At 41.5% G+C, this 27314-nt stretch overlaps 1 protein-coding gene across 2 annotated transcripts; it reads left to right on the top strand.

Annotated features, from left to right (window-relative positions):
* The first annotated feature begins 263 nt into the window (after nt 1–263).
* fgf11b (fibroblast growth factor 11b) lies at nt 264–27314 on the top strand. 2 transcript variants are annotated; one of them, XM_070916914.1, is made up of 7 exons: nt 264–456; nt 3279–3312; nt 10801–10814; nt 16611–16721; nt 17778–17881; nt 26876–27074; nt 27178–27314. In XM_070916914.1, exons 1-7 carry the CDS (start codon nt 264–266, stop codon nt 27312–27314), a joined length of 792 nt encoding a protein of 263 aa, XP_070773015.1. The 2 variants fall into 2 exon arrangements, with proteins under 2 accessions (XP_070773015.1, XP_070773017.1); XM_070916916.1 differs by lacking the exons at nt 3279–3312; nt 10801–10814.

The raw sequence follows: 27314 nt of genomic DNA, 5'->3' as shown, positions 1-27314 counted from the left end.
CAGATTTTTATTTTTGGTCAGAGTGGAGGATTTACTTTGGACTGCAGGTGAACTTGCATCTCTTCCAGTTCCTCGCTCTCCAAGGGAACCCTCAAACTAAACTCTTCCCTGTTAACCCACTTAGAAGCCCCGATCTCCCCTGTGGGGGCTTCTCTAAAACGTCCGCTCTACTCTAGTTTATTTTGAGGAAAGCAAAAGCCAAACCAGCAAAGGGGTTACTGGGAAGGAAGACACCCCCCTCCCAAAGGTGAGAGGGGGGGAAGATGGCAGCTCTCGCCAGCTCTCTCATTAGACAAAAACGGGCGGTCAAGGACGACCAAGCCAACCGACCGGTAGCCAACAAGCGCAAGCCCTGTCCAAAGAGCAACAAGTCCTTGTGCCAGAAACAGATCCTGGTCCTGATCTCCAAAGTACGACTATGCGGGGGTCGAAAAGGTCGAAACGAAAAAAGACCGGGTGAGTCACTGCTATCATTTTCATCTGCTCTGCTTCTTCCTTTTCTCGCTCACATGTTGGGATATTTGGCTCGAAATGAAAGCTGAATATATGTATGTATGTGTATGTGTATGTGTAATTTGTATGAAATAACTGAAAATGGAGCACATGAGTTTTACATTTTCACAATGAATTAAATGCAAAATGTATCTACATTATATAACTGAATAATTAAATTTGTTGTCATAATGTCAAGCTTTCAAACTGAATGTATTTCAGTTTAGAGTCAATTTAAATCAATTTCAAAAACCTGCTTTTTCGTATTATTCAGTTCTTTTTTTTATCTCGTGTGCATTTGAAACGGCTGATCATCTTTTTTAATGTTTACCACAGATTCACAGTTAAAAGTTATCTGCTTAATATCTGTAGCCATCACAGTTCATAAAAGCTAATAGTTCCACATGAGCAGTGGTTTTCAGGGCAGCCACCTCTTGTAGCTTCATCTGTTTGATACACTGACCAATGGTAGCTGCTGCTCTGCAAAGTAAGACAAGTTGTTGAATAAATCCAAAACTCAGCTGAAATGACTTTTCAAACATCTCATGGAGCTTTTGCATTCCCAAATATACAATTATGCAGAGACCTGCAGGAACAATAAATTGTGAAATTAGCTAAAAAAAACAATCAGCAGTTTTATGCAAACTAAAGTACTCTCTCTAGTGTTCTGCACATCTGCAGATTGTGGAATTCAACGCAACGGTACACATTTTGTCCAGATGCAGCAGAATTTGTAGTTACCAATTACCACATACACACGATGCATACAGTACATACATAAGTTGTATGTATCGTGCAATGGGGAAATGACTGGTTAACAAACTTGAAATGTTAACAGATGTGCACACACACACACACACACACAAATCTACCGTCATGCTGACCAGTCTTAAGATTTCTGTTTTGAATTTATTGATTGAATTTATGCAGCATGCAGTGAGGGACACACATCCACACCAACACACTCACACAAGCACAAAACGGAGAAAAATAATAAATTAACATTTATAATTCAACGGATGCTGTTTGGATGAACCAACTACTATTGAGTAAGATTTGTGATTAAAATAATAACAAAACTATTAAACAATTAAACGATTGATTGTGGTGGACTGGCCTACAGCACAGTGTCTCATCAGCTTCATGTATGTAAACATTTCAAAGTTAAATCTAACAGTAATGCTGTCTTGACATCCACACCTGCAACACAGACAAATCTGGGTAAAAGATTTCCTGTGCTGGGTAACTCTGTCAGGTTCTCTGATGTACTGAAAGCAGAACTTCAACACTGAGGCTCTGAATGGAGAATGATGTGATGTGTTGCCAACATCACCTTCTCTCTGCAGCTTGTCAATGGAAAAGCAAAATGTGCTACAACACAAATTAGTAGATTTAAAATTATACAATCTTCTTGATGTGCTAGCGAGTGCAGTGTGTTTTTTTGTGTTTGATTCCTTAATATGTAAACCCATGTGTACTTATCTCCACAATTGCTTTTTTTCTAAATGCACCACTGCATTAAGTCAGGAGAGAGGATAATGTAATTTCTTCATTTATTTGTGCAGTATTTCTCTTTCCTTCGGTGTGACTGCTAGACCGCTGAATTATTTAATTCATGACTGAGAAATGTTTTGCCTTATTCATGCACAATTAGTAAGTGTAGTATGCTTAAGTTCAATTATGCATATTACAGAAATGTTGCAGAACATTCTTTCATGGCTGATTGGGGAACCCCCCCACCCCCACCCGGAGCTAAAAACTGCATCTAAGCAGATTGAACGTGAGAGTGATGAGCGATGAGCAGAGCTTTGTGCTTGATGAGGACTTTCATTTTATTCTGCACCACTCTGTTCACATATGTCTACTATGCTTCAAACAGCATTGTAATTCAAAAACTTTGAAGTCAACCGCATGGCCGAAAGACCGATGTACTGCAGATAAGACACTGTACAGTATTTATTCTGAAAACTGAAGAAAGCTTAAAATTCAAACCACCTGAATTTGTCTGGGGATGAAAATAAGTCGTCGCTAACACAACGCCCCAATTTTTTGACTTAGCAAATGTGACATAATGCTGTAGTAATTCAGCTTTATTTCTTAGAAAAAGTGTATTGGAACCATTGTTTTGCATCTGTTCTGGGTAGCCTGGACAATCCCTGTTTTGTATTAAACTGGCTGTAAGTTGTTTACATAATAATACCAGATGTTTGTCTGGTGTTGCAGTGGCAAAGGCACTGATTGTGGGCATGAATGAAAAGGCTCTATGCTCACAGACAGTTACAGTTATTATCATTATGGTTCCATGAGAATCAGTGTCTTGGTTTGTCCTGAGATACTTCATTTGCTATTTGAGCTATGACTTTCATTCATTTTTGGGGTTTGTAGTGATTTAAGGATCATTTGGGTTCTACTATTTGTGAGTGCTTATGTTGTGCTTGTGGGTCTGAGCATACATCCTGTGTGGAGACAAGAAGAGCTTTGGTTGTTCTCGTGGTTCTTAATGTTCAGAAAGAGTCTATATGGATTGCATTCTTATGCCCTCTTTTTCTTTTTTTCTTTTTTTTTTACAAATTAAAGGAAAAAATAAGACAAGACTTATTAGTTTAGTAGGTATTTGGTATTAACCAAAGTATAGAGCAAATTGAAACTTAAAGCTGATAATGGCACGAGATGAAAAGTCAGGGGATCAGCAAAGTCATTAGGATTCATCCTCTGGGGACCAGGAATGTACAAACTTTCATGGACAATCCATCCAATGGTTGAGATATTTCAGTCTGGACCAACAGACAGACCACCACTGCCATATAGAGCCACACATAAATAACTTAACGCACTCCCACAACAACATTAACTGCCACAGTATAAAATGTATGTATGTATGTATGTCTTCTGCTGAACCAGCATCAGAAAGTCAGTCGGGACTGTACAGACTACAGACTCTGGCACAGTAACCCAAGCAGTACCAAATACCTCCCCCTTGTGGCAAATAGTTTCGCCACAAGGGGGAGCTAATTTATCACTCTCAGATCTGCTCGACAGATGCCAACCTGCTAGACTTGTAGATGTAGACCTGTTAATGTTGCCACCTACTGGCTACGAAAGCAATACCCACCACAGTTTAAACACAAGTTTCAAATTGAGAGGAAATAAAAACCAGCTTCTTAAGCTACTGACCTTCATACAGTGTTGTCTAAAAGACTTTGACCACATATATGCTGCGTGTATACATATATACATACATATATACTAAAAAGTTCTGTGGGTTGGAAAAAGGCTTAGAGATTACGCTTCCACATTTATGAAACACAAGTGCATATCTTTTGTCTCGTTTGTAGATTCTCTGCCAGCCGTGTTTTTTTAGAGGAGAATTTCTTTCAGCTGTCATATTAGCATCACACCGGCACACATAAGCTATATTTATTACTGCCAAAAAGCAAGGGGCTACTGAAATGATAGGGACGGACATAAACCCTGCTGCTTATACACGTGGTTGGCACAAAGCTCACACTGGAGGAGATCCGTGACAAACCACAGAATCTGCCTGACTTTACCTGCCTCTCCCCTCTTCATCCTCCTCCTCTAGGTGTCCTGTACAGTCCCTTACTTTACAAGAGATCCCCTTCAAGTGCTATGGAAAAAAACTCTCCCACTGTCAGTGATCTGCATGGCTGCCCTCCTTTCAGATCAATTCAGGTCATTAATGTATAGCGATTAATCAATAATCACCCTCTTAGTTTGTTCAAGGTGGAATCTGACTTGAAAAGGGAGGGATATTGAGCTGCTTGCCCTGTGTATCACCTTTAGTACCTTTAGTAAGTTCACAATATTAGCATATACATAAAGATATGTGATACAAAGAAATACTAATTTTAACAACTATCTGGATACAAATACAAATACAAATAGTATAAATACAAATATGCATTAAAAATAGCAACACTATTAGCTGAGTCATTAGAAACTAATGCATACAAATATAGTGCAGACCTAGACATCTTGTAGCATTGAGTGGGCCGTTTGGCATGGAGGAGCACTGTAGTATGTTGTGGGAGTAAGCATCCGAGCGGGAAAGTCGACAGTTGGAGCACAAATGTAGGCCCCGGCTGGCGAGCAGCGGACCAGGTTACAAGGAGAGATCCAGCAGAGGATAGCATTAAGCTGACCCCAAGAGATCAGGGCCGCAAACTCGCTTACTCAACAACACCTGATCAGACAATGCAGTGTTAGGTAGCTTCTCATCAGAACTTTACTGACTGTGACAGGGGTCAGAGAGAGAGACAGGGAGAAAAGAGACAGAGAGGGAGGGCGAGTCTGCGGAGGTAAACAGAGAAAAGTCAAGATATTACTGATGTCAGAGAAAATTGTATCAAAAAGGCAGAGGTGGGTGGCAATGATGGGGGAGGACACAGATAAAGAGGTAATCAAAAATACAGGAAGAGATGGCAGTGGAGATTAAAGGGAAGGTGGGTGGGACTGAAAAGAGCTGTGAATCAGCCCGACATAGAGGTAGCGTGTGGAGAAGAACACGAGATGGGAAGCCATGGGGTGGGATATTAACTGTCACTGCAAAACAGCTTCCTTCAGACAGGAAGTTCTGCTCTTGCTTAATAATCTGTCTAGAAAGTAGGTTGTTTTTAATTGAACGCTGCGCATTTATCTTCTATTTAATGAATGTTGCAGGTGTTTTAGTTAAAGTTGGCTGCTTGCAGACGCTTGAATATAGAGCCCTGTCTTCTGGAAATTACATTTAGACGCTACTTATTTGTTATGCCATAAACGTTTTGAGTTTTTTTAGCATCGGAAGTGCTTACATCGTAGGGAGGTGGGGGTCATATCCTGACTACCATGCGTGGTTAGGTTATACATATTTTCTCAATCAGCCTCTTATTGTGAGCAATGGGCTGCACACTGTCAATCAAATCTGATCACACCCACACAGTTCTGATGAAGCTAAGCTTTTGAGTGTTAAACTTTTAATAAATAATAAACAAGGATGTTTTTAACTTTGTATTGTTGCTTACTTAATCATAAGGACTTGACATTATAGTGAAATATTCTTGAATGGCGCCGCCATGTCACCATTGTGGTAGCTCCGCAGAGTCCAGTTTTTTAGTAATTGTGTTTATTTTTAATATAATTTTTGCTACAAACACATTGGTAGTAACATCCTATGATCGAAACACACTCCTGTACAGTAGATATAGACTTTTGTTGAAAACAAAGTCTGACCGAAAGAGATCATACATGCAAATCATAACAACAGTAGAGACGCACCTCCGGGGAAACAAAGGAGAAAACATCCAGGAAAATGGAGCGGCATCCAGAACAGACTGAGAGCTTAAACCCACCGGCCACCTCTTCCCAGCATCCTCCTTCTTTCCCATGCACATAGAACAGGAGAGTCTGGTAAATCCAAGGGTGAAGGGGTTTGCTTCATGACTAACAACAACTGGTACAACCCCTGCTTGTCGAACCTGGAGCATCTGTCAGTTTCATGCTGTCCATTCTACTTTCCCCGGGAGTTCAGCTCAGTTATCATCACAGCAGTCTACAAATCCTGACGCGGCTATGGTGGTGGCTGGGGACTTCAACAGGTGGAACCTCATGCCTAACTTCCATTAACATGTTAAGTGTGCCACCAGAGGGGAAAGAACTCCGGACTGCTGCTATACATCATTCAAGAGAGGCTACAAGGATGTTTCTCTCCCTCCGTTTGGCAAATCGGATCATGCAGCCATTTTCCTGCTGCCAGAGTATAAACAAAGAATTGCACAGGAAGTGGTAGTCATGACAGACGTAAAGAGGTGGTCTGTCCAATCAGAGGCCACGCTATAAGGTGCCCTGAGTGGCGTTTGGTTGAAGGCACTACTGGAACTACACTCCCTTTCCTGCAGGACTCGTCCATCAAGAGGTGCAGAACCAGAGCCCGTAGGATCATAAAGGATCCTTACCACCCCAACAACGGACTGTTCTAGCTGTTGCGGTCAGGCAGGCACCTCTGAGACAGAGTTTCTTTCCTCATGCCATCAGGCTTGTGAACACTGATCTCACCAGCCCACCCCCCATTAAGTTCCACATATCCATCATCTCAAACACATACTTAAGTACACGTAGACATCATAATTTTTCATTTCACTGCACATCCTACATGTGCATGTGACAAATGAAGTTCTTGTTAACATTTCTGAACTTTGTATTTCTCAGTAAGGTATTGAAAAAAGTATCCTTTTGCATTCAGTACCAAAACTAGGTTATTGTAACAGCACTAGTATTGAAAAAGACATCCAGCCCTAATCACAATTTGAGGGATTAACATACAGCAACAGCTTTCTGTTTGTCTGCATCTAGACGAGAAAAACAAAAGATTAGTGGTTGATTGCTGTCGAGGTCATCCAATTTCTGGGGATTTCCAGTTTTGAACGACCCTTGTTTCATCAGGGAGATCTTAAATATCTGGTACCAAATGTTCCTGATCCCAAAGGATGGGGATGCAGCTGTTCATGCGTAGAAGAAGGTCGAGGTCATCCCTTAAACTCCAAGAGTCCAAGATCACATCAGATTAAACCACAATGAAACAACAAAGTTTTTAGCTCTAAGGTTTTAGCATGTCTTAACATAAAGTAAAAACACATTAGAGATTAAGGGATTTATTTCTGCATTTATTTCAATTTTGATGGTTTATTTAATTTTATGTCTCTAGGTTGCAAATGCTCTTTAGACATTCAGCAAATAAAGTCAATGAACATGAGGGCATCAGTGAGACTTCTCTGAGTATTATTGCAGTTGGAGGAGCTGGCATGTGAAAAGATACTGAGTTGTAGAAAAGGATGTTGACAATGGCCTTAAGAATTATTCAAAGTGAGACGGCGGAGGGATGTGTGTACAAAGAACACCCTTTTGTTTCCTCTCGTCCTGAAGACACCACCTTAACCTCCCACACATACCTACTAAATCGAATCTGTGGGTGCTTTGATTAAAGCCGACAAGGACAGACTGAATTTACCTCTAACAAGAGAAAGACAGGGAGGATGGAGGACACCTATAGAGGTAATGATGAGAAGACAAGGAGAAGGAGAGCTAGAGAGAACGTGAGAGGCAGAGGGGGCATGGGTGGGAGGTGTGCTGCAAGAACACCAGGATGCACGCTGGTAAGACACCAAAAAGATATGTCTGTGTGTACACCTGTACAGACAGTACGCACATTAACAAGTTACTATGACAGTGTTCAAATTGGCAGAATCCAGTTTATCAGTGTTATTACCCATAACCAGTGTTAAAACAGCATGTAAAAAGCTGTTTGTGTCCATCATATTTAATCTTATTTATACCAGTAATCACCTTCTCTTGGAAGAGAAGTACATCATACCACATTCTTGCTATTTAAATATGTTCCCAATTAATGAGCGCCAGGTTTTAAGTATTTTGTAGTCACATATAGTTATTTTCCACGATGGGAACTTCACAACCCGTAACCTGGAGCTTCCCCTAAACTCAACTTGGGTCTAGGTTCTAGGTTCTGCCTTGTTTTCCACTTGGTTTACAAAGCAGAACATCTTGGACATATGTCATTAAAGAGGCAACACTGTACTGCGACACTTGGAACATAATTTTTATGTGCTGTTTGGTGGGCGAGTTGAGTGGTGGGACAGACAACAATGAAAAAGTGATGCTAATATAGATTTTCTTTTTGAGTATACATGAGTATCGTTATATTAATAGTAGAGAGAGCAGTTATGTGTACTGTATATTCATTTTCTCAAGCTTATTTTGTGAGTATCAAAACTGTGTGGGTTAATAGTAATAAGTTAATAATAACTTAATCTCAGACAATGTTTTTGCTGAAGCATACGATGGATTCCCTCCTCTCATGCCAAGCGGCTCTTAAAACGTCTCTACTCATGGTTTCTTCTTCTTCTGCGTGGGAAAAAGCACATGGTGTAAGGACTATATCAACGTGTTTCAGCACGCAAATGCTAGTTCAAATTGTGAATCCTTTGTTGTCCATCACCGTGCTGTTTAGCTTAGTTGTTTTGTTTACCCGTGTGATCACCACACGATCTGACAGAGGTCTGGACCCCTGTGGGAGTGCAGACGAATGTTTGTGTTTGTTTGTTCTGCATATATTAAAGTGCCTATTTGTGTCCTTGCTGGAGGGTCCATGGGGAAAAGGACAGGTGAGGTGTGTTGGGGAGCTGTTAGTGCCTACGTGGCTCATGTGAAAGCACCATCGAGTAAGTGGAAGATTTAAGAAGTCATAAAATTTGATGCCATGATGTTATTGATGAAGCTATGAGGCCGCAGTATGCAGCTGCACCACCTCACACTGCATCTCCTGCGCTGAGCATGTTGTTAACCGTCACTGATATGTCCCTGTCATAATGCTAATGAAGCACATATGTGAATATTGAACGTGTGTCAGGGAAGCAGTGTGAGTCCTATTTGCTTCTGCTTGTGTTTGACAGGCTCTTGTCAGCACCATTAATAAGCAACAATAACTCCGTCTTACTTATGTGAACTGCTGCCATTGTCACACAGAATGATTTATGAAGCCTCGAATTTAAATTAAGAGGCCATTGTTGGAGTTGCAGGTGACGTGATACACCTCATTCGTTCCTATTCGTCCTTTAACCTCGCCCCCGTCCTGCTATCCCTCTTCTTCCTCTTCTACAACATCCTTTTTCAACCTGTCTTCCCCTATCTCCTCTCCCTACCTCTCACGCTTGTCACACTCTGTATCTTTGTATCGCACTATCGCTCCATCACTGCCCTTTTTCTCTTGCTCTTGCTATCCTTCCCTCTTTTATTTCTGGACAAACACAGAGCACTCCTCAGTCTTGCCTCCATGTTGTTAACTAGTTTTCATGGCTTCATTCCTCCCTTGCTCCTCTCCTTCTCTCCCCCTCTATCTTCCCACAAGGTTGATAATTACTAGCGGCACTGTAGAGCTCATGGCCCAGTTTAGAAAAGCAAAAAAAAAAAAGCAGGAACCAAGTTCTCCTTTTATTAGAAGCAGAATCAAACACTACACAAGAGACAGACTCCCTCTTTCTTGCATATATGCAGTACACATGCACATACAGTGTGTGCATGTATGCATGCATACACAAGGGGTGAGAGGGAGAGGTATAGAGAGAGCAGCTGAAAGTAAAAGAGAGCATGATGAGCAGGGAGGGGAGAGTCAGGAACTCCTGCAAATATAAGCCAAGGAAAACCCCTGTTGTTTGCTTCGGTCAGAGCAGAAGAAGAAATGCCCTTGGCTGCTCAGCCATGCAGGCCCCCAGTAATTACCTCCAACCTTATCAAGGGGAGCTCGGCTACAGGGAGATCAGCAAGCGACATACTGAGCTCAAATCAAGCCAGATAAATACATTAGTGTAATGATAACCAGCAACGAGCCCATACACTACGCTGATTAGCGATAAACCTCAACCACTACTTATTTTTCAGAGCAATTACATTACAGAGAAGGCTTTAAGTGTCCTTGATGGCAGCCGTGATGCATGAAGTGATTACCTTGGGTTCTTATGTGCATTGACCTCATTTATACAGATACACACGTAATTGCGGTGTGAATGGCTGCACTATAACACTCCAGTCTCCCCCAGGTGATTTTGAAAATGATTATCAGTGCCGAATGTAAATTGATGAGGGGCATCCCTGTGTAGACCGTGCAGTGCTCACTGCTGGGATTAGATGCAAACCCAATTTAATAAACAAAATGCTCTTATGACTATTATCTCTCCCACTTCTACAAAACTTGAAACACTTAATAATCTGTTCACCTCTGTCTCAAGAAACTGCTTATCAACATAAATGAACCACAATACGTATGCATCAACCATGTGACTAGTGTTTGGTTTAAGTTCACTTTAATATGTACTTCTTGTTACACAGAATTACATTACCAGTTCCACATACAATGCCTGCAATAAAATGTATATTGAAGCATTTTGGCCTCATTATTATATACATTTGACTTTGACTTGCAGCACATACAGTATCTTTTAAAGCCACGTCCCTTAAGGCAATCTCTCTACACGCTGCAAGCCATATTTCCGTCCATGTGTGGAGAGGTCACTTGGAAGAGGGCCTGCTGATGAGTCAACATGTTGTCGAGTGCGCTGACAACACCTGTGCGCTGATGTACATAAACAGACAGGGAGCTCGCTTTGACCCACACTCCACTGACCTGGATCAGCGAATGTTTTCTGTCACTCAAGCCCACACGTGTCCCAGGGGTGATGAATGCAGTCGCGCAACTCCTCTCCACGGGGAAATACCCAGGGCGGTCGAGGCCGCAGGTTGTACGTCTGGCAGAGCTGGTGAAAGAACTGCGAGGCAGATGCAGGTGTGCTCACCCTGACAGATTGTGTGCAGTCCCTGCTGTTCTTTTAACTAGAGGACACCTGATAAGATACATATGGCAGGATTCATTTTGATTATGAGCCGTCTCAATTGGCTCAAGAGAGGAGATTTTTCACTAAGTGCTGATCCATTTACTGTATGGTCATGGTTGATTACTGAACACCTTGAGAAAAAGACTTTGCTCACAGTAGAATATTTAGCATGAGCTGTTCCTCTGAGTTGAAGTTAAACCTCCCATCCTCCACCCTGAAAACAACAAGCTTAATTTCCCACCACACGTTCAATGTCAAGCTACTCCCTTTTTGATCATGAGTCCTTGGATGCATTTTCTCCCTTTTCACATTCATGCAAAAAAAAAAAAAAAAAAAGGCCATCTTGAACCATGGCTTCACTTTCAACCCCTCAGGGTGACCTCATTCTCACACTGTTGTGTCACATGAATGTCAAATCACCAGGGCTCTTCTGAATGGTTAGGCATTTAATATGAGGCATACACTGTTTTACACTACAGTTGAAACAATTAGTCGATAAATCGATTACTGGATCGACAGAAAATCTGCAACTATTTTGATCATCGATAAATCGCTTCAGTCATTTGTCAAGAAAAAATGCCAAACGTTCTGTTTCCAGTCCTGATAGTAAATAGAACATCCTCAGGTTTCGGACTGTAAGTCAGATAAAAACAAGCAATTTGAATATGTCACGTTGGACTCTGAGAAATTATAATGGCCACTTTCACAAGATAAATCTGAAGGGTCATGAGGTGATTATGGGGTACGAAAGAAGAACGTTTTGCTACATACATTTTAAGTCATTTTTAGGAATTTTGCCTAATCTTTGCTTTTGTTGTAAAATATTGGAGAGTTTTACCTCTTTGTGCCTGTAAATTATTTAAATGGAACAGCTAACAACTCATAGACCTCTGATAACTAGACACTGCGTTTTTTAAGGGGTCACAAGCCAAAACTGTTGGGAGCCACTGATTCAATCTTTAACAAGGCATTTTGGTTTTGAAGTATATGTTTTTTTTATGTGAAATGTTAATCTGAAAAGTTACTAGCAAACATTACATTTGTTTGGGTTATACTCTTACAAAACTATGATTGCTTTTGGCTCCCTGCCATATAAAATATGCTCTTACTGTTTGAATACAAGTATGCCCTAACATACCCAAATCACTAAACATGACCTTTGCGTCAGTAGCTCCCCGAGTTATCTTCTTCTCTGTTTACCCCTGTGGAGCGTTAGAGACTACATGTGCACACTACACATCCTCATGATACAAACACAGGCTTTTTCCTCATGTAAACAACTCTGTGTGCTTTGCTAATCCAACCAGAGGTAGACTGCTGTCACAGTGTGTCACTATCTGTCAGTGTACTTCTCCGGGGCTTATGAAGGGGAAAGAAAGTTGGCTTGCCTAGTAATGTGCGCTCGCTCTTATGTGGCTTGGACAAAAAAAACACTCCAGCAATTTTACAGTCACTACTCAGGTTTGTGAAAACACTTGCATAATGTCTTCTGTGGCTCTGGAGGGAGCTTTCCGAAGTTTACCCTTTTAGGATTTAGGAGGCAGGGAAGGTGTAATGAAAGATGCTATCCAGCTGCATCATGGGAAAGGTAGGTCCCAGTGTTTTTGGAGCTTCAGCCATACAAGGGACTAAAAGTCAGGGATATCTCTGTGTCTGCTGCTTCCATTTCGGCCATTCTTTTTTTTTAAATCTGTCTCTTGCGAGTTTCTTTATTGAAACGCAATACAAAATCTCTCGAGTACCTCTTTCATTTATTCCCTGCAGCAGATTCAAAGGTAAAAAAAAAAAAAAAGATGTGTTCCATTCAATTCCATATATGGAGACACCACGAGCCACATACTATTCAAGTATCCGTTATAAAACATTCTACATGTAAATAGAAAGCATTGTTAATTATTTTACATTGACTACTTTCAAAATGAGTAATGCCTGTGCATTTTGTGAAGGAGGAGAAAATATCCTCGCAGATCTTCAGTACTGGGTCTTGTTTATAGAACAGATATGTATTTTCCAACCTTTAAAACAGATGTGTGTTTGTGCTCTCTCTTGTATTTGGATGAAACGGGCGTGTTTCTTACGCAACAATGTGACATGTTTGTTGAAGCCTTGATGTATTCACTCCTAAAGCCAACATACTGCAACATTAACAACAATGGCAAAAAAAGTGTGTGTGTGTGTGTGTGTGTGTGTGTGTGTGTGTGCACACATTATGCAGACACAGATGCTGTCAAGACAGTGAGAGGGGGAGCAGTTGGCAGAATACGCATGGGGATGTAGTGCAGCTCTGCTATTTGATGACACTGAGTCGAGTCAGTGTTGTGATTATGCACAGTTTTGTTCATTTGCATGTTGTTAAAAGCCTTTTAGCACTTAACTATTAGAGCCAGAAGAGCTCTAGAATTTTACAATAGACACTAGCATACATTTAAAGCCTAACTTAATTTAAATCCACTTTTTTGAGTTTGTACATTACATGTAGTCATCTTTATCATCATCATCTGTTGATGTGCAAAACCTATGACGTAACCTGGGACACTCCGCCCCCAAATTACGAGGTGACATCATGTTCATCACCCCACCCGTTTTAATGCCTGGATATAACATCTGACGGGCAAATTCATAACCACAGTTACGTTGTTACCACCTTCACTGATGGCCGAGACTTTGGTTCAGAGCTGTTTAAACTGCTAGCTTAACATTAGCTTGGAGAGGCTGTAGCAGATGCTGCAGAGGTAGAGACAGAGAGACAGAATAAGTAAATAGCGGCAGGGAGTGTGTACATTTGCCCCAAACACTGTGACTGGTCAACTGTAAACTACTTGCTAACTAGTAGTAGTAGTATTTCTACTACTGCAATATTTCTACAACTACTGCTGTCAGTTGCACACTCAGTCTTTCAGCAAATCTGTAGGAAAATCAAGTCAAGAAAGTTAAGACTACATGTTGTACGTGGGAAACACAGCCGTGTATGTCATGTCATGACAGAAAATACAAAAGCAGTTTGATGAGCCTTATTTGTGACTCCTTCCAATAGAAGGTTGTAAAACCTTATTACGGACACGTATTGACATGTACCTCCAAGTTCTAAATGTCTGCAACTTCTTCAACAACTTGGTAATTTAGTCTCAGTAGCAAAACATGAGAGCACGTCCTTTATGTCCAAATCACCAGAATAATATAATAAAGGCACACTGACTTCTAGAGCTCAGAAAATATGACTTTGGGCAGAAATAGTTCAAAGTTGCAATATTTGTATGGTAATAAAGTGCCAAGTGGAGTCCACTGGAGCTGTTTTTCGTTTTATCATCTATGAATCTCTAATGCAGCTGCAGTAAAACAGAACTGTTATGTTTTTTGCTGGGAGCATGCTTTCATTACACTGGATCAGAATTTATTGTGCGTTGGTGTTGGAGAATGAGGGTTTTGAAGTTGGAGCCAGCTCTTCTAAGTGAAACATTAGTTTTAGGGCCCCTGACACCAAGCATGGGAGTTTTGATTGCAGCCATATTGCACAAGCTGTCTATTGAATTCCTTCCTAAATGTGCTTTTTCTCTGGCACATACAGCCGTCACTCTTAATGAAATGACAGTGTCATCTCACTCTCTCTGCTCCCCTGCCGTCCCTCTGCTCACTGCTCTCCTCCCTGATCCTCCCATTTGCCTTTCTTTTTCACTCGCTCTCTCTCATCTCTCTGTTTTGCATCTGTGGGGACAAGTAATGAACGGCTTCCCTCCTCTGATTGGATGATGTATGAAGTTATTAGGTGGGATGAAAGCGTACATAACTCAAAGGATGTGGAATGGAAAAGGGGTGAAAAGAAGAAGAAATTGCAGGAGTAGAGACACTGAAATGTTTTGACAAGCAGCTTTGAAACAGAGAGGACGGGGAGTGCTGCAGATGCTAGCATTTAACAATGGGAGTAGGTCACAGTTGCACTGATGCGTCAACCTTGGCACACTTCCTTTGGGAAATTGTCCCACAGATCTCATCCCTCCATCTTCTGCCACTTTCTTGCTCCCTGTGCTGGTCTGAAGAAGACTTTAAGAGTGCCCTATCTTCCCTGGGGAGTGTGTGAGAGGGCATGGGCGAGGTTAAGCAGAAGGGGGGACTCCCACATGGCCCTCAGTCCTCCAGAGGCTCCGTCATGAGCTGCTCCTTCATCCATGTTTCATCTCCCTTATTAAAGCTGCACTAAAGGAGACTGGTCAGTTCACCGACCAGACTAAATGGCTGAGCTTTACTCTGAATCAGGGGACCTGCAGGGTTCTCCTTGCTGTTGGGAGCAGCCTGGCCGAGGCAGCGAGGTGTTGAACTCAGGAGACAACTTAAGATTTCGCCGCAGAGAGCGGCTCGTGTAATTGAGGGGAGCACTGGTGATGTCTGAGAGCTGCTGCAAATATTCTGTCTGTTTCTTAAATGAACGCAAAGTAGGCTGCGGGGACTCCACTCATGAAACATTCAGCCTCTCTATTCACCCTCCGTCCTCTCCTCCACCACCCGGCCCCCTTGATTATATATCTTTTATTTAGTGGGAGACAGGCTAACTCTCTCATCCTCTGATGGCCCCAGCTCCTTCTAAAAATACCACTGGTAGCAAGACAGTGGACTGATGCGTTAGCTTAAGCTATACATACATTTTCTTCATCAGTTAGTTGAATGCTATAGAATATCAGATTCATTGTGTGTTATAAATTCCCAGTGTTGCGTGAATTAGTCCACAACTATACCCTGGGCAATTCACTAATTAACTAAGAAATTGTTATTGAATAATCAAAGCCTAAACTCCTTTTTTTCTGCTGAATATTTTCTCTCCTCTAGAGAGACATCTGTAACTTCTCAAAAGAAATATACAACATGAATAGCTGTATTCTTTTGTAGTACTGTGAAGGGTTTTAAGGTTGGACAAGTGTTCCTTTATTAAGGTAATGATGTCAGAGATCAATCATCATCTGCTCTGCCAGGCATCTTCCCTCCTGGTAAAACTCCCTAAAGTCGATACACTGGGTGCCCAATAGGCCTTTCACGTGACTCTGAAGTTTTCAAATGAGTCAATACAAGAAAATACGTAGTGAGGCAGCTTGTGCTTTTGTTATTTATATACTGGAAATGAAGGAGCAGAACCTAAAGTCTTGTATGTAATGTTTCTAGACCACTTAGACATTGCATGATGGTATGATAGAGTAAAGCTAAAGCCATGCTAGCAGCTCTATGTGCTTTGAGCTAAATGGTAGCCTCAGCATGGCAACATGCTCACAATAACGATCTTAATATGCTGATATTTAGTAATGTTTAATGTTGTCACCGTCTTAGTTTAGTGTGGTAGCATGCTAAAATTTGCTAATTAACACTAAACTACAATTAAGGATTATGGTAATGTTATTAGTTTTGTGGCTAGTATTGGGGAAAAAATACATTTTGACTTGATTCCAGATTCATTAGGATTGATCCTATGGGGACCATGAATGTCAATACCAAAATACCAATAGTTAAACTTTAAAAAAACGAGTTCAACATTTTAAATATTATACATAAACCATGTTCTAACTTTAAATATTGCACACAGTAAAACTCCTCCGCGGTTAGTGCCTGTAAACTCTGACATATTTGACTAACCCTTTCCTTTTTCAGGTTCTGTAAATCAGTGAATGTCATTTCTGTGCTCTCGACCTCCGGCCGTGGCACCTGTCTCATACGATGTTGTTTTCCTGTGCTCCCTTGCAGAGCCACAGCTGAAGGGCATTGTTACCCGGCTATACAGCCAACATGGATACTACCTGCAGATGCAGCCTGACGGCACCATGGACAGCACAAGGGATGAAAGCAGCTCATTTTGTGAGTGTGTGTCTGTGTCTCTGCCTATAGCCTACATGTCTTTTCTTGTGGTTGTTTTGTGTAATTTTAATGAAATTATCCATGGTCTAGTCTCTAGCACCACTAGAGGAACTGGGTAGAAGCCATACAGTACTTAATGCAAGTAACACCTGCAGTTTTCACCATCATACAGCTCAGGTATGAAACAGCTCATACCCTTATTGGTAGCCAAATCTCCAACTTTGGCAAAGTTAGTGCTGTACTGTACGCACTGAGCTGAACAGAACCACTGTAGGAGTCACACTGTGCTATAGGGGCCCTGTGGCTGACAAGTCAAGGAAAAAGTTGGGATTTTGTCAGCTCATCTGTTAAATTTGTACTGTTATTTTTGTCTTTTAATAGGGAGGAGCATCACATCAAACTGCCTGTCAAACCATGGCAATTTAATGTGTCCTTGCTCATATGCAGAAATGCCTGGCATATGTGTTCATCCTTAAAAGCCTGATTTTGATTAGATCTGCAACTCAGTGTTTATAAACCACAGAAAGCCTGAGTTTAAAGTGCTTCTATATGAGATACTGTAGTGCCACATTGAGATGATGTGAATGTTCATCCTGACCTTTAGCAGTCTCAATTTGGTTTTCAGTATAATTTCTTTGCCTATTTGACCTTCCAGACTCAGACATGGGCCCCTTTTCAGAGTGTAGTTTGAACGTGGCAGTCTTTTATTTAATCAACCCAGATGCTGTATCTATCTATCCACAATTCACTGTCTTTGCTCTAAGCTCCATTTGGTGTGGCAGGACGCCTCCATTATCATCCAGGTTTAGAGGCAGTGTAAAGTACAGTGAAGGTGACATGGTGTTGTGTTTACATAAACATAAACTCTGAGAGGTCAAAGCATTTGGGCTTAAGAGAGATATAGCATGCGGCAGTGACACGGCAGCCGTTCAGCCTAATACACTGAAGACAGAAACACTATACACTATCCTAGTTTGATATCACAATATTCTCTGACTTCCTCTTTTTTTCTCTCTTTGTCGTGCCCTATCTCTCCTACTTTATTCTCCATTTTAGCACAGTTCAACTTAATTCCGGTGGGACTGCGGATTGTGGCAATCCAGGGGGCAAAGACAGGGTTATATCTTGCCATGAATAGTGAAGGATACCTCTATACCTCGGTAAGTATGCTCTACAGACCAGTCGTGTACATGGAGGAAACTAATTTCCATTTGATTACATATCTGAGAAAGCCTAAATGTGATTGCTCTGGTTTGGTCTAGTAATGTAAGTGTCCTGGTTGGGATACGAGCTTCATGTCTTGTTGTGCATGGCCCTGATATCTGCACAATAGAGAAGCTATTACTGACATGGAATTCAAGAGGGGGCGATACCAATCAGGGCTTTATCATCTGCTGTCATTTTGGATTTTGAGGTTCAGCTGTCTGTCAGTTGGATCTGAGCATACAGTGTAAGGACTGTAAGTAAGTGTCATAAACTACTGAGTACAGTATTGTACCATCTTAACATAAGTTATACAGTATGTAATGCATGTACTTGTGTGTGTAGTTGTGTATGCATAATAAATGGCAGTAAATTCTCTATCCTGTCAAACAAAAAAAGATGAAAACAAGCCCCCTAACCCAGTGCCACAGTTAAGGATTTTCAGAGGCTAATAGAAAAAGGAGTAGTTGTGTGTATGTTTAAGTGTGCATGAATATTTGAGAGGGAAAGGTGAGACACAGAGAGGTGGGCAGTGAGACATGGGGTGACAACCTGTTCAACTACCTGCATGAGTATTCCAATTAGTATTGGGAAGACAGGGAGTCTCTTGAGTGCAAGAACGGTCCAGGGCAGGTGGGAATGTGGAGAGTATGCATGTTATGCTGTTTTTGTTTTGTTTAGATCAGTACTTTTGCACCTTTTACAGCCCCATAACCTTTTTACACTTTTACTTAATGGTTTCCAGTTTCACTCACTCCAAATGTGACTAAGATGCCAGGTACTTACAGGCCAATCAAGATTGAATGCTTGCAAGCATGTTGACATAATGACTGTGATCAAGTTCTGCAGTTAGTAATCAACTAATGCATGACATACATAAGACAGCAGACAAAGAGAAAAATGCAATCAGTAATCAGCTGCAGATAAAAAAAAGAATGGTGCGATTGATTGATTTATTACATTACCATACATTAAACCAGATTACTTTTCAATCCATATTACAAAAGGTAGGAAACATAAATATGTTAAGCAGCAGCAAGAGGGTGAAAAGAAAAATGGGGAAATCTTGTGCAATACTCAGAGTGTTACTGTCGCAACTTGTTTTGTCTAATTTAGTCAATGCTGCAAAGCACTTCATTAGCTCTTAAGTATCCTTTCAATTATGTCTAATAAAGTGTCAAAGGGGTTTCAACCAATCAACCTTACGGGCTTCATTCAGTATAGTTGCAAATGAGAGATGTATTCAGTTAACTTACTGCAAGACAAAATCTGCAACTTCAAATCAAGAGATAGGCTGCTGTATTAGCAGCAGACATTGGCCAGAGTCAGTTTTAAGATTGAGCGTGAATGTGGACTCACTGGACAGTGCTAGTTTAATCAGTGACTTGGACAGTACTAGAGACCATTTTAGGGCACACAGTCTGATCAGCACCTTGGACAGTGCTTGTAACATTGCTTTAACATGATAATATTGCCAAAAACACTTACCATTGTGTAAAACCATACATTTTTATTATCAAAGAAAAAAGGCAGCTGGTGAATCTTTCAGGGCAAGCAGTTTGATCAGCACCCTAGACAGCGTTAGTGTCAGTTAAGAGTGTTTTCAGCACCCTAGACAGTGCTCATAACACTGGTAACACATGAACCATAGCCACATGGTTAATAATACATGGCTATTATGGGAAATTGACTATTTACACCTTATTGTGGCTGCCATTGTTATCTATTTAGTTCTTTATAAGATAACAGCACAATAGTAATAGAAGTTATACATGTGCTGCTATAAATAGCAGTGACCAGGCTATTATTGCACAGTTTACTGGACACTTGTGTAAAAATAACGTCAAACTGCCGTCATTCATGTGAGAGCCCTCTATAAATATGTTGTTTATATTTCTCTTCAGCGGCTATCTGTGTGTTCATTTCAACAGAATGTGCGGGAAATTATATGTGAAAGCAGTGAATGCAAGAGTGGTTTTATGTATATGAGGTGTAAAGGGGAGAGCATCATCTGTACATGCGAGAGTTAAATCTTGAATTATGGTAAATACACTGTCTCCTATTATCTTTTGAGCCCCTGATTAGCATGCAATAGACCTTGGTGCCTTGCCTCTGTGAACAGAGAGCAGCAGGGATTTCCTCAGCACCAGTCGATCTCTTTCAGAGAATTTCCTCTCTCTCACACACGTACATACACACACATACAGTTACAAGAATGAGTGGATATAGGTGCTGTACAATAGAACAGCTGTCGTCTTGTGTAATATCATGCATGTTTGATTTTACGACCCCATGTTATTGTCAATGGTGTATCTGATGTACTAATTTGTTGTTGTAGGAGGGAGGTGGCACGATATGGCCCTTTACACATATCTTTGCGTTCATATTTGCTTTTACATTTAAATAGCATGCAAAGAGAGCGCGTGACAAGGACGAGGAATGTTTTCATTTACGATAAATAAGCTCATCACTGTCACTCTCAGAAGAGCCGAGGTGACTGACAGAGTGACTAGTCGCTTCTTTACAGCAATTTTCTCATCTCCTTGCATTTACTGCATCTTCTGCTTCTTACTGGTGGTAATTATGTAGTTTTTGTCTGAATAACTTGCGGTTTTTCCGTGAATCCCTCTCTTATGCCCCACCCCCACCCCCCTGCACACACATGTAGTGGTCAGGTGGTGGGGCCAGGCTCTTTAACAAGTCCACTGCTGCCTCGTCTCAGACATAAATCTCAGCCTCACTACCTGTAGGTGACAACAGGAAATGGCTGTTCCTGATGTAAAAATAGAGCTTGGCTCATTCGTGCCCCATTTTATAATCTATGTGCTCTGGAAAACTCCTCATAGACAGAGAGAGAGAGAGAGAGAGAGAGAGAGAGAGAGAGAGGGCTTGTGTTGAAGGAGGCTGACATGACTGTTGACAGGCAAGTTTTCACAGAAAGTTTTCACAGAAAGTTTTTGTGCCAATCAAGATTTAGACGTGCGCTTTGCCTGTTATTGTAAATATCTGGTGCCTTCATGCAGGTGTTTAGTACACACATTTTAAAAATGTGCCTATACACAACTAAAATCTTTGTTGCAATCTGAGTCAGACTGTAAAATATCAATTTTGAGGCATGTCTGGTTGGTCGCTGAATGGCTACTGTTAGAGGTGTCCATTGGGACATATTTTAAAGGATCGGTAAAAGCTGAAATAAAGCCGAATTCCAATCCTGTCTTTACTCTGCTTTACCACAGCCTTCTCTACAGTGCTAATATTCAGCTGCACATCAACTATAAGTGACAGTTGGAGTGCATGATGTTAAACATTATTTGTCCACACCAGTGAGTGACTCTAAGTTCAGACAGAGAGGTTGGCAAAATACATGAATTCACTATCGAATCAAATATTTGATCTCTCCTCCCTCTTTCTAAGTAGCACAGAGCAGTGTAGAAAACATTTTTAGCCAGTGCTTTCCATCGCTTTCACTGGTCAAAATGACAAACGTCACCAGCGGCAGGTAATTAACGTTCATTCCGTGAGTAAGTTGATGGCAGGCCAAACTTAAACGTGTCTGTTGTCTCTTTCTTTCAAATGGAACTCGTGAGCTCGTGGTTACGACATGGGAAGTCGTGTACACGATATGCTTGGCGTTCAAGTGGTTAAGTCGTGAGAACATGGACACCAAAAGACTCCTCGTCCACCAAGGCTAACAATTTAACAAGCTAGCGAGCGGGTGACGCAATGCAGGAAATGCAAAGGCATAGGGAATATCACAAAGACATATATATAAAATTCAGCAAAAAAACTCTATACGACTAAAATTACACTATTCTAACTTATAACACATCAGCAAACACTTCACAAATTGTGAACTCAGCTTTCAGAAAATGTCCACTTACGAGGTCATTAATGCCACATGAGGGGGGCGTTCATATGGAGATTTAGTAGGCTATAGCTGTTATTTCAGTGAGTCAGATACATATTTAATCAACAGTCAAGACTCGGATCAGGATCGGAGCCAAAAAAACTTGAACGGGACATCCCTACCTAGAATCCATAGAAATATGTAAAGAAGGAGAGGCATGTCATCAAGTCCTGTCACCCATCTGCACTACAAGCAAGTCAAAATGCAGCAAGTCAAAAATCACGCTTTGGCCCTAACACTGGCATGCCTTATTCATATTGGATGGTTTTTATACAGGTTTCAGCAGCAGCAGTCACATTGTGAGAATTTGGCTGCAGGCTGTCTTTGGTCACCAAAGCTCTAAATCGACCGTTGTGGACACGTCCTACACTGAAATCTAGGACCGCCTTTTTGGATTGATAAAAGATTTCACCACATTTTTCTCACAGTTGTCAACTCTCGCCTGGGACAACACACAATCACACAGTGTATAGGGGCCTTTACTGCATTAAAGAAACGAAGATAAAGAGCGTGAGACCTATTGATGAAAAGCTATGTCCTTTCTATTCTTTTTATGGGAGGATTGCATTGAGATGCAGGACAACACCAGCTGCAAGATAGCATCGCTTTTATCACAGGACAGGATAAAATGCGGACATTAGAAAAAGTAGCGGAGAGAATAATTGGCCAGAACAAGAGAGAAGAGATGTGAGATGTGAGAGAAGTGCAGAAATGCAATGATAAAGACAGACACTTTGCCAGGCAGCCAATTATGAGCACTTAGGGAAGGCAAAACCTATTCTTTCTGATTGACTCGTGATACACCTTGTACCAGTGCTCTCCTTCCAAAATTGTCTCAGGGATATATTAGAATGTAGTCCTTGTGAGTTGAAATACCTTTGGTGGTGATGATGATTCCTAATGAACCACCACCTTTTGTGTCCTATCTTACCCAGAAAATTAAAAGGTGATTTCCGATAAAGGCAGGCAGCGTGGAGCCTCTGTCGAGGGTCAAAGAGGGAATGTCAGCTACCACTCCTTCTCTCTCAGCTACATTATATTGACAAGAGCCTTCCAGCTGTCAGTCAACACTGCAGAGGCCTGAGTCCTTGCACGTTATTGCCCACTCTGTTCTTGTCATCCAAGCATCATGCCTCCCTGGGCCATCATAAAGCATTACAGGCAGACCATACACGTGTGGTGGTAGACAGTACTAACTGCCAGTCTCATCCTCTATAAAGCCCTCTTAATAAGCACATCTATGCCCTATTGACTTACGTAACGTGGCGTGTCATAGTGCATCTACATCTGTCTCGACAACAACAATATCAGCAACATGCCCTGCTGGTGGCGTCCTGCATTGCATACACTCACACAAGCACAGATTATGTGCATGTGTGTATGTAACAGAGGGTCGTTGTGAATGAGCTCGACATTTCACGTTGTCATGTGAGTGGGTTGCTGCAGCAGTGATGCAGTACTGTGGAAATATGGTGAGATTACTGCAGCTGGGCAGATTTCACAGTTTGCCATAGATTATACTGGGAGCTGATGGGACAGTCAATAGATGCAAGAAGCCCGCATGACACTCTGACACCTGCTGTCTAAATAGGGGACTGCAAATAATTGCATGTCAGAAATGCAAAAACATGTTTTGAATTCCAGAAGTGGAGCTTCATTTTCAGGGGCATTAGCTCTGATTTCATGCTTGTGCATGCATGACGAAATGAAAGTAAACAAGATATTAAATATTATTCATGGCCTCACTATCTTTTTAGTCATAACTGTTCTTATATCCTAATTATATGCAAGGGAAAGACGTTAAGTCAGATTTAGGGAACTCTGCCCTATGTGTGTGTATTATTAGTACTTCACTGTCCTTATTTGGTGGTAAGTGCAGTCCCAGTGTATGGTGGCATGGAGAGTTAAGCTCCCTGAAGCAGGTAGAATCGATGTAATCAGACACGAGGGATGAGGAAGGAGGTGGTGTGTGTGGGCGGGGGGTTGGGGGGGGGGGGGGGGGGTTGGGGGTCGGGACGCTGCTCTGCATCATAAAAAGGTTCTTCCCATCTTGGGGATTCTCAGCACGGATGCTACATATTACCTTTCTCGTCTGCTTTCATTTAAATTCATTTTTGGCTTGAGACACATGGAAAGGGAACCTACCCAAGTCTCTCAATGAGTCACGGTTGAAGAAAGAGGTTTTTATCTAATTTCTAGACTGGGCACCCACCATTTAGAAGGACATATTCCCCCCATCACTCTTGAAAATGTGCAACCCTCAACACTTCTGCAACAATTATTCATCTGCGCAGGTAAATCTGGTGGTTTGAGTGATATGTTCAGTCAGTACACCCTGGGTGGTCTCTGTAGTTCTCCTGAGGTCTGGAGGTTACCTCAAGGTGAGTTTCAGAGTTGGGGATAATTATAGCAGCATATTTGTAGTCAGGGACAGGCATATTGTTGTAGGCCAAAAAGTGAGAATTCACTTTTTAGGCCTGTCTTTGAATTTTCAGGACATTTATTTCATTGTCTTGTCTGCTCTCTCAGTGTGATTTTTTTTCTCCAGACCTTTGGAGACTACTTGAATGAAATACAGAAGATGTGGGTTCTATCATTAGGCTAATTTCAGGGGACTGATTATGAAGGGTAATTATAGGATGACTTGGGAGAGGGGTTACCTCTGGTGTCATTTCAGAGGTTGAACTGAAGGGTATTTTGTTGGAGTGATGGGTTCTCTTTCCAGAGGGACACGAGTGTCAGATCGTGGGGTGTGGGATGAAAGCCCTCGTCAGCCCAGCATTCCTGTTTTGGTCCTGGGGGAGATGCAAAGAAGCAGGCCTCTCCCTTTCTCTCTTCTTAATCTCCTTCATTACCCAGCAGCCCCTCTGTCCTCTCTGAGTTATCTTCTGCTCTCTTTCCTGTCTCTCCTACCTTTCCCCTTCTGTCTCCCGCTCTTTCCACCTCTGGCCTGATTAATAATGAATGAAGCAGATCATCTATCGATCCCATCCCCTTTTGTGTTAGCACAGCAGAAGATATCAAACCTGTCAGAGTATCTCAAAATAGCCCTGCGATGTGGTGGTGGTGGCAGTGGGAGAGTTTGTTGAGTTAAGGGTAGGGGCCTGGTTTTTTAATGGTGGGAAGACAGCAGTTAAAAGGGCATAAACTGTGGTGGAGCAGCAGGGCAGGAGTGGACAGAGAAAGGGTGCACAGTCCTGAATTGCCTTCTCAGCTAAAGGATGATGCTTCCCTGTGAAGGAGAAAGGTGATGATCTGTGATAAGTGTGAAACTGGAGGTCTCTTATACCTTCTCAATCTACTTTTGGCTCTTTATTAAAGCTTGTCTATGCCAAGTTGTGATCCTTTGGCCCTCTTCAGTCGTCCTGAGTCTCAGAGAAATTCTCCACTCAGCCATTTCTGCCCTGCTGCTCTCACTTAATCAATCCAGCAGATTGGCTTTGCTCTCTGACAGGGGAAGGACCCTGTCGAGACCCTGATGGGGACTAAGAGAGATGTATATCTGTCGCTATTGGTTAATATCACCAGTCAACATTATGCAGGGTTCAGTGGTCCTTATGTTGAGGACAGAGGGGGAGGGGAAGTGCTGCTGGAACATTATCATTTTCAACGACTGGCTATGCTGTTGATTTGATCCAAGTAATTTGATTTTGTAATGTCTATTCAGATTTAGCCAATCACAGACAATAGACAGAACATGACAGTAGCCAGTATGAAGGGATAATTCTCTTTTTACTATTGTTTCCACATTTCCAAAACTGACTAATGTATTGGCGCCCAATCTTTTTGGATTGTGAAAGTTAAAGCAGTGTGTTACGTGTCTACAAGTTGTGAGCAGTTCCAGCGAACAGTTTTTTTTGCTTCCCACTTTTCTTTGATACTTTTTCCACCGTGGAAACCGTGGAAGCTGAAACTACCAATTAATCGAAAAGTTGTTGCCAATTAAATAAACAAAGAACATTTTGTCTGTCTCCTCTAAACTTCACAGATTGTATCATTTGAACAAATGTTTGAGAGTGAAATATGTAAAACTATTAAATATTTCACAAAAAAAATAAATTAGTGTTAACTTTGGATTCTTGTTCTTTTCTATCCCATTAATGACTTTGACCCCTCTGATTTACCTTGTGACCCTTTGGAGGGGTTCTGATCCCCATGTTGGGAACCACTGTGCTAATGCCTCTTATGGCTGTGCTTAAAGTTTAAATACATGTTACATGGTGAGCTCAATAAACGGATGTCAAATGGGATCAAATACAGCTTCTCTTATAAGAAGCAACGCACGAAGACTGATAGCCGGGCTATCAAAGTATTCACTTAAGCCACTATTTTAACTATGAACAGACCAATAGCATATGATACTCTAAGACCACTTACATGATACATAGCAAATACATGAGGATATGCATACTGCAGAAACAATGATTCCAAATTCTGTTCTTTTGGGGGATTTTGTTCAGAAACATCAACCTACACATTGACAAGACTGAACCCATTTTCTAGTATCTTGTCCATTTTAGACTCGGCAAGTTGGTTTTCTGAGCTTGGGATGCCTCTGAAGCAGTCACTAAAGTTTAATGTCAGAATGAGTCATTTATATGTAAAGTGCGTAATGTATGTGTAGAGAATGAATTTGATATCATATTGGTATGTTAGTGCTTTTCATCTTCTCAGCCCTTTACCTTTGGGAATGTGTTATGTTCGGCAGAGATGTTGATGCTATTTCTCCATGTATGCATCCTTGTCTTACTGGTCCCAAAGGAGCAGGATGTTCATACTTTCAAAGAAACACAAGTCCAGATATAATTCTATCCATCCTTTCCCTCAGGGAACAGTCACCTAATTACTGTATTTCACTGCTTGTGTCCATGTATTTTTATTTTTCAAGTGTGTGCTTACATGCACTGGAGTTCATGTTCAAAGAGTCAAAGATAAAAATATTAAGAGTTTCTCATGACATTTGCACATTATGTTCCTTCTCTGGCTTTGTTTGCTAATATGAATGCACCTCTACCCCTTTCCCCTTTTCCATATTTATTTTCAGGAGCACTTCACTCCGGAGTGTAAGTTCAAGGAGAGTGTGTTTGAGAACTACTACGTTACATACTCCTCCATGCTCTATCGCCAGACCCAGTCTGGCCGCTCCTGGTATATCGGTATCAACCGTGACGGCCAGATCATGAAGGGCAACCGGGTGAAGAAGACCAAAGGAGCTGCACACTTCCTGCCTAAAGTTATAGAGGGTTTGTGTCCTTTGTGTCACCTTAGCACAATTCAAACCAGTTTATCTTAGTTATTAATCACCTCCTTAATTATTAACCAACAGCTTCTATCTTTGTCCCACAGTTGCGATGTATAAAGAGCCATCGCTACATGAGCTCGCCAGTGAACCGGTGAGTCCTCCTCGGAAGACAGTGAAGACATCAGATTCGCCATCCCTAAAGAATGGACGGAAAGAAGCTCCAAAGGCTGATGCCTCATAG

The sequence above is a fragment of the Enoplosus armatus genome, chromosome 13, assembly GCF_043641665.1.
Source record: "Enoplosus armatus isolate fEnoArm2 chromosome 13, fEnoArm2.hap1, whole genome shotgun sequence".
In the NCBI taxonomy this organism is placed as follows: Eukaryota; Metazoa; Chordata; class Actinopteri; order Centrarchiformes; family Enoplosidae; genus Enoplosus; species Enoplosus armatus.
This window is presented reverse-complemented; position numbering and strand designations above follow the sequence as displayed.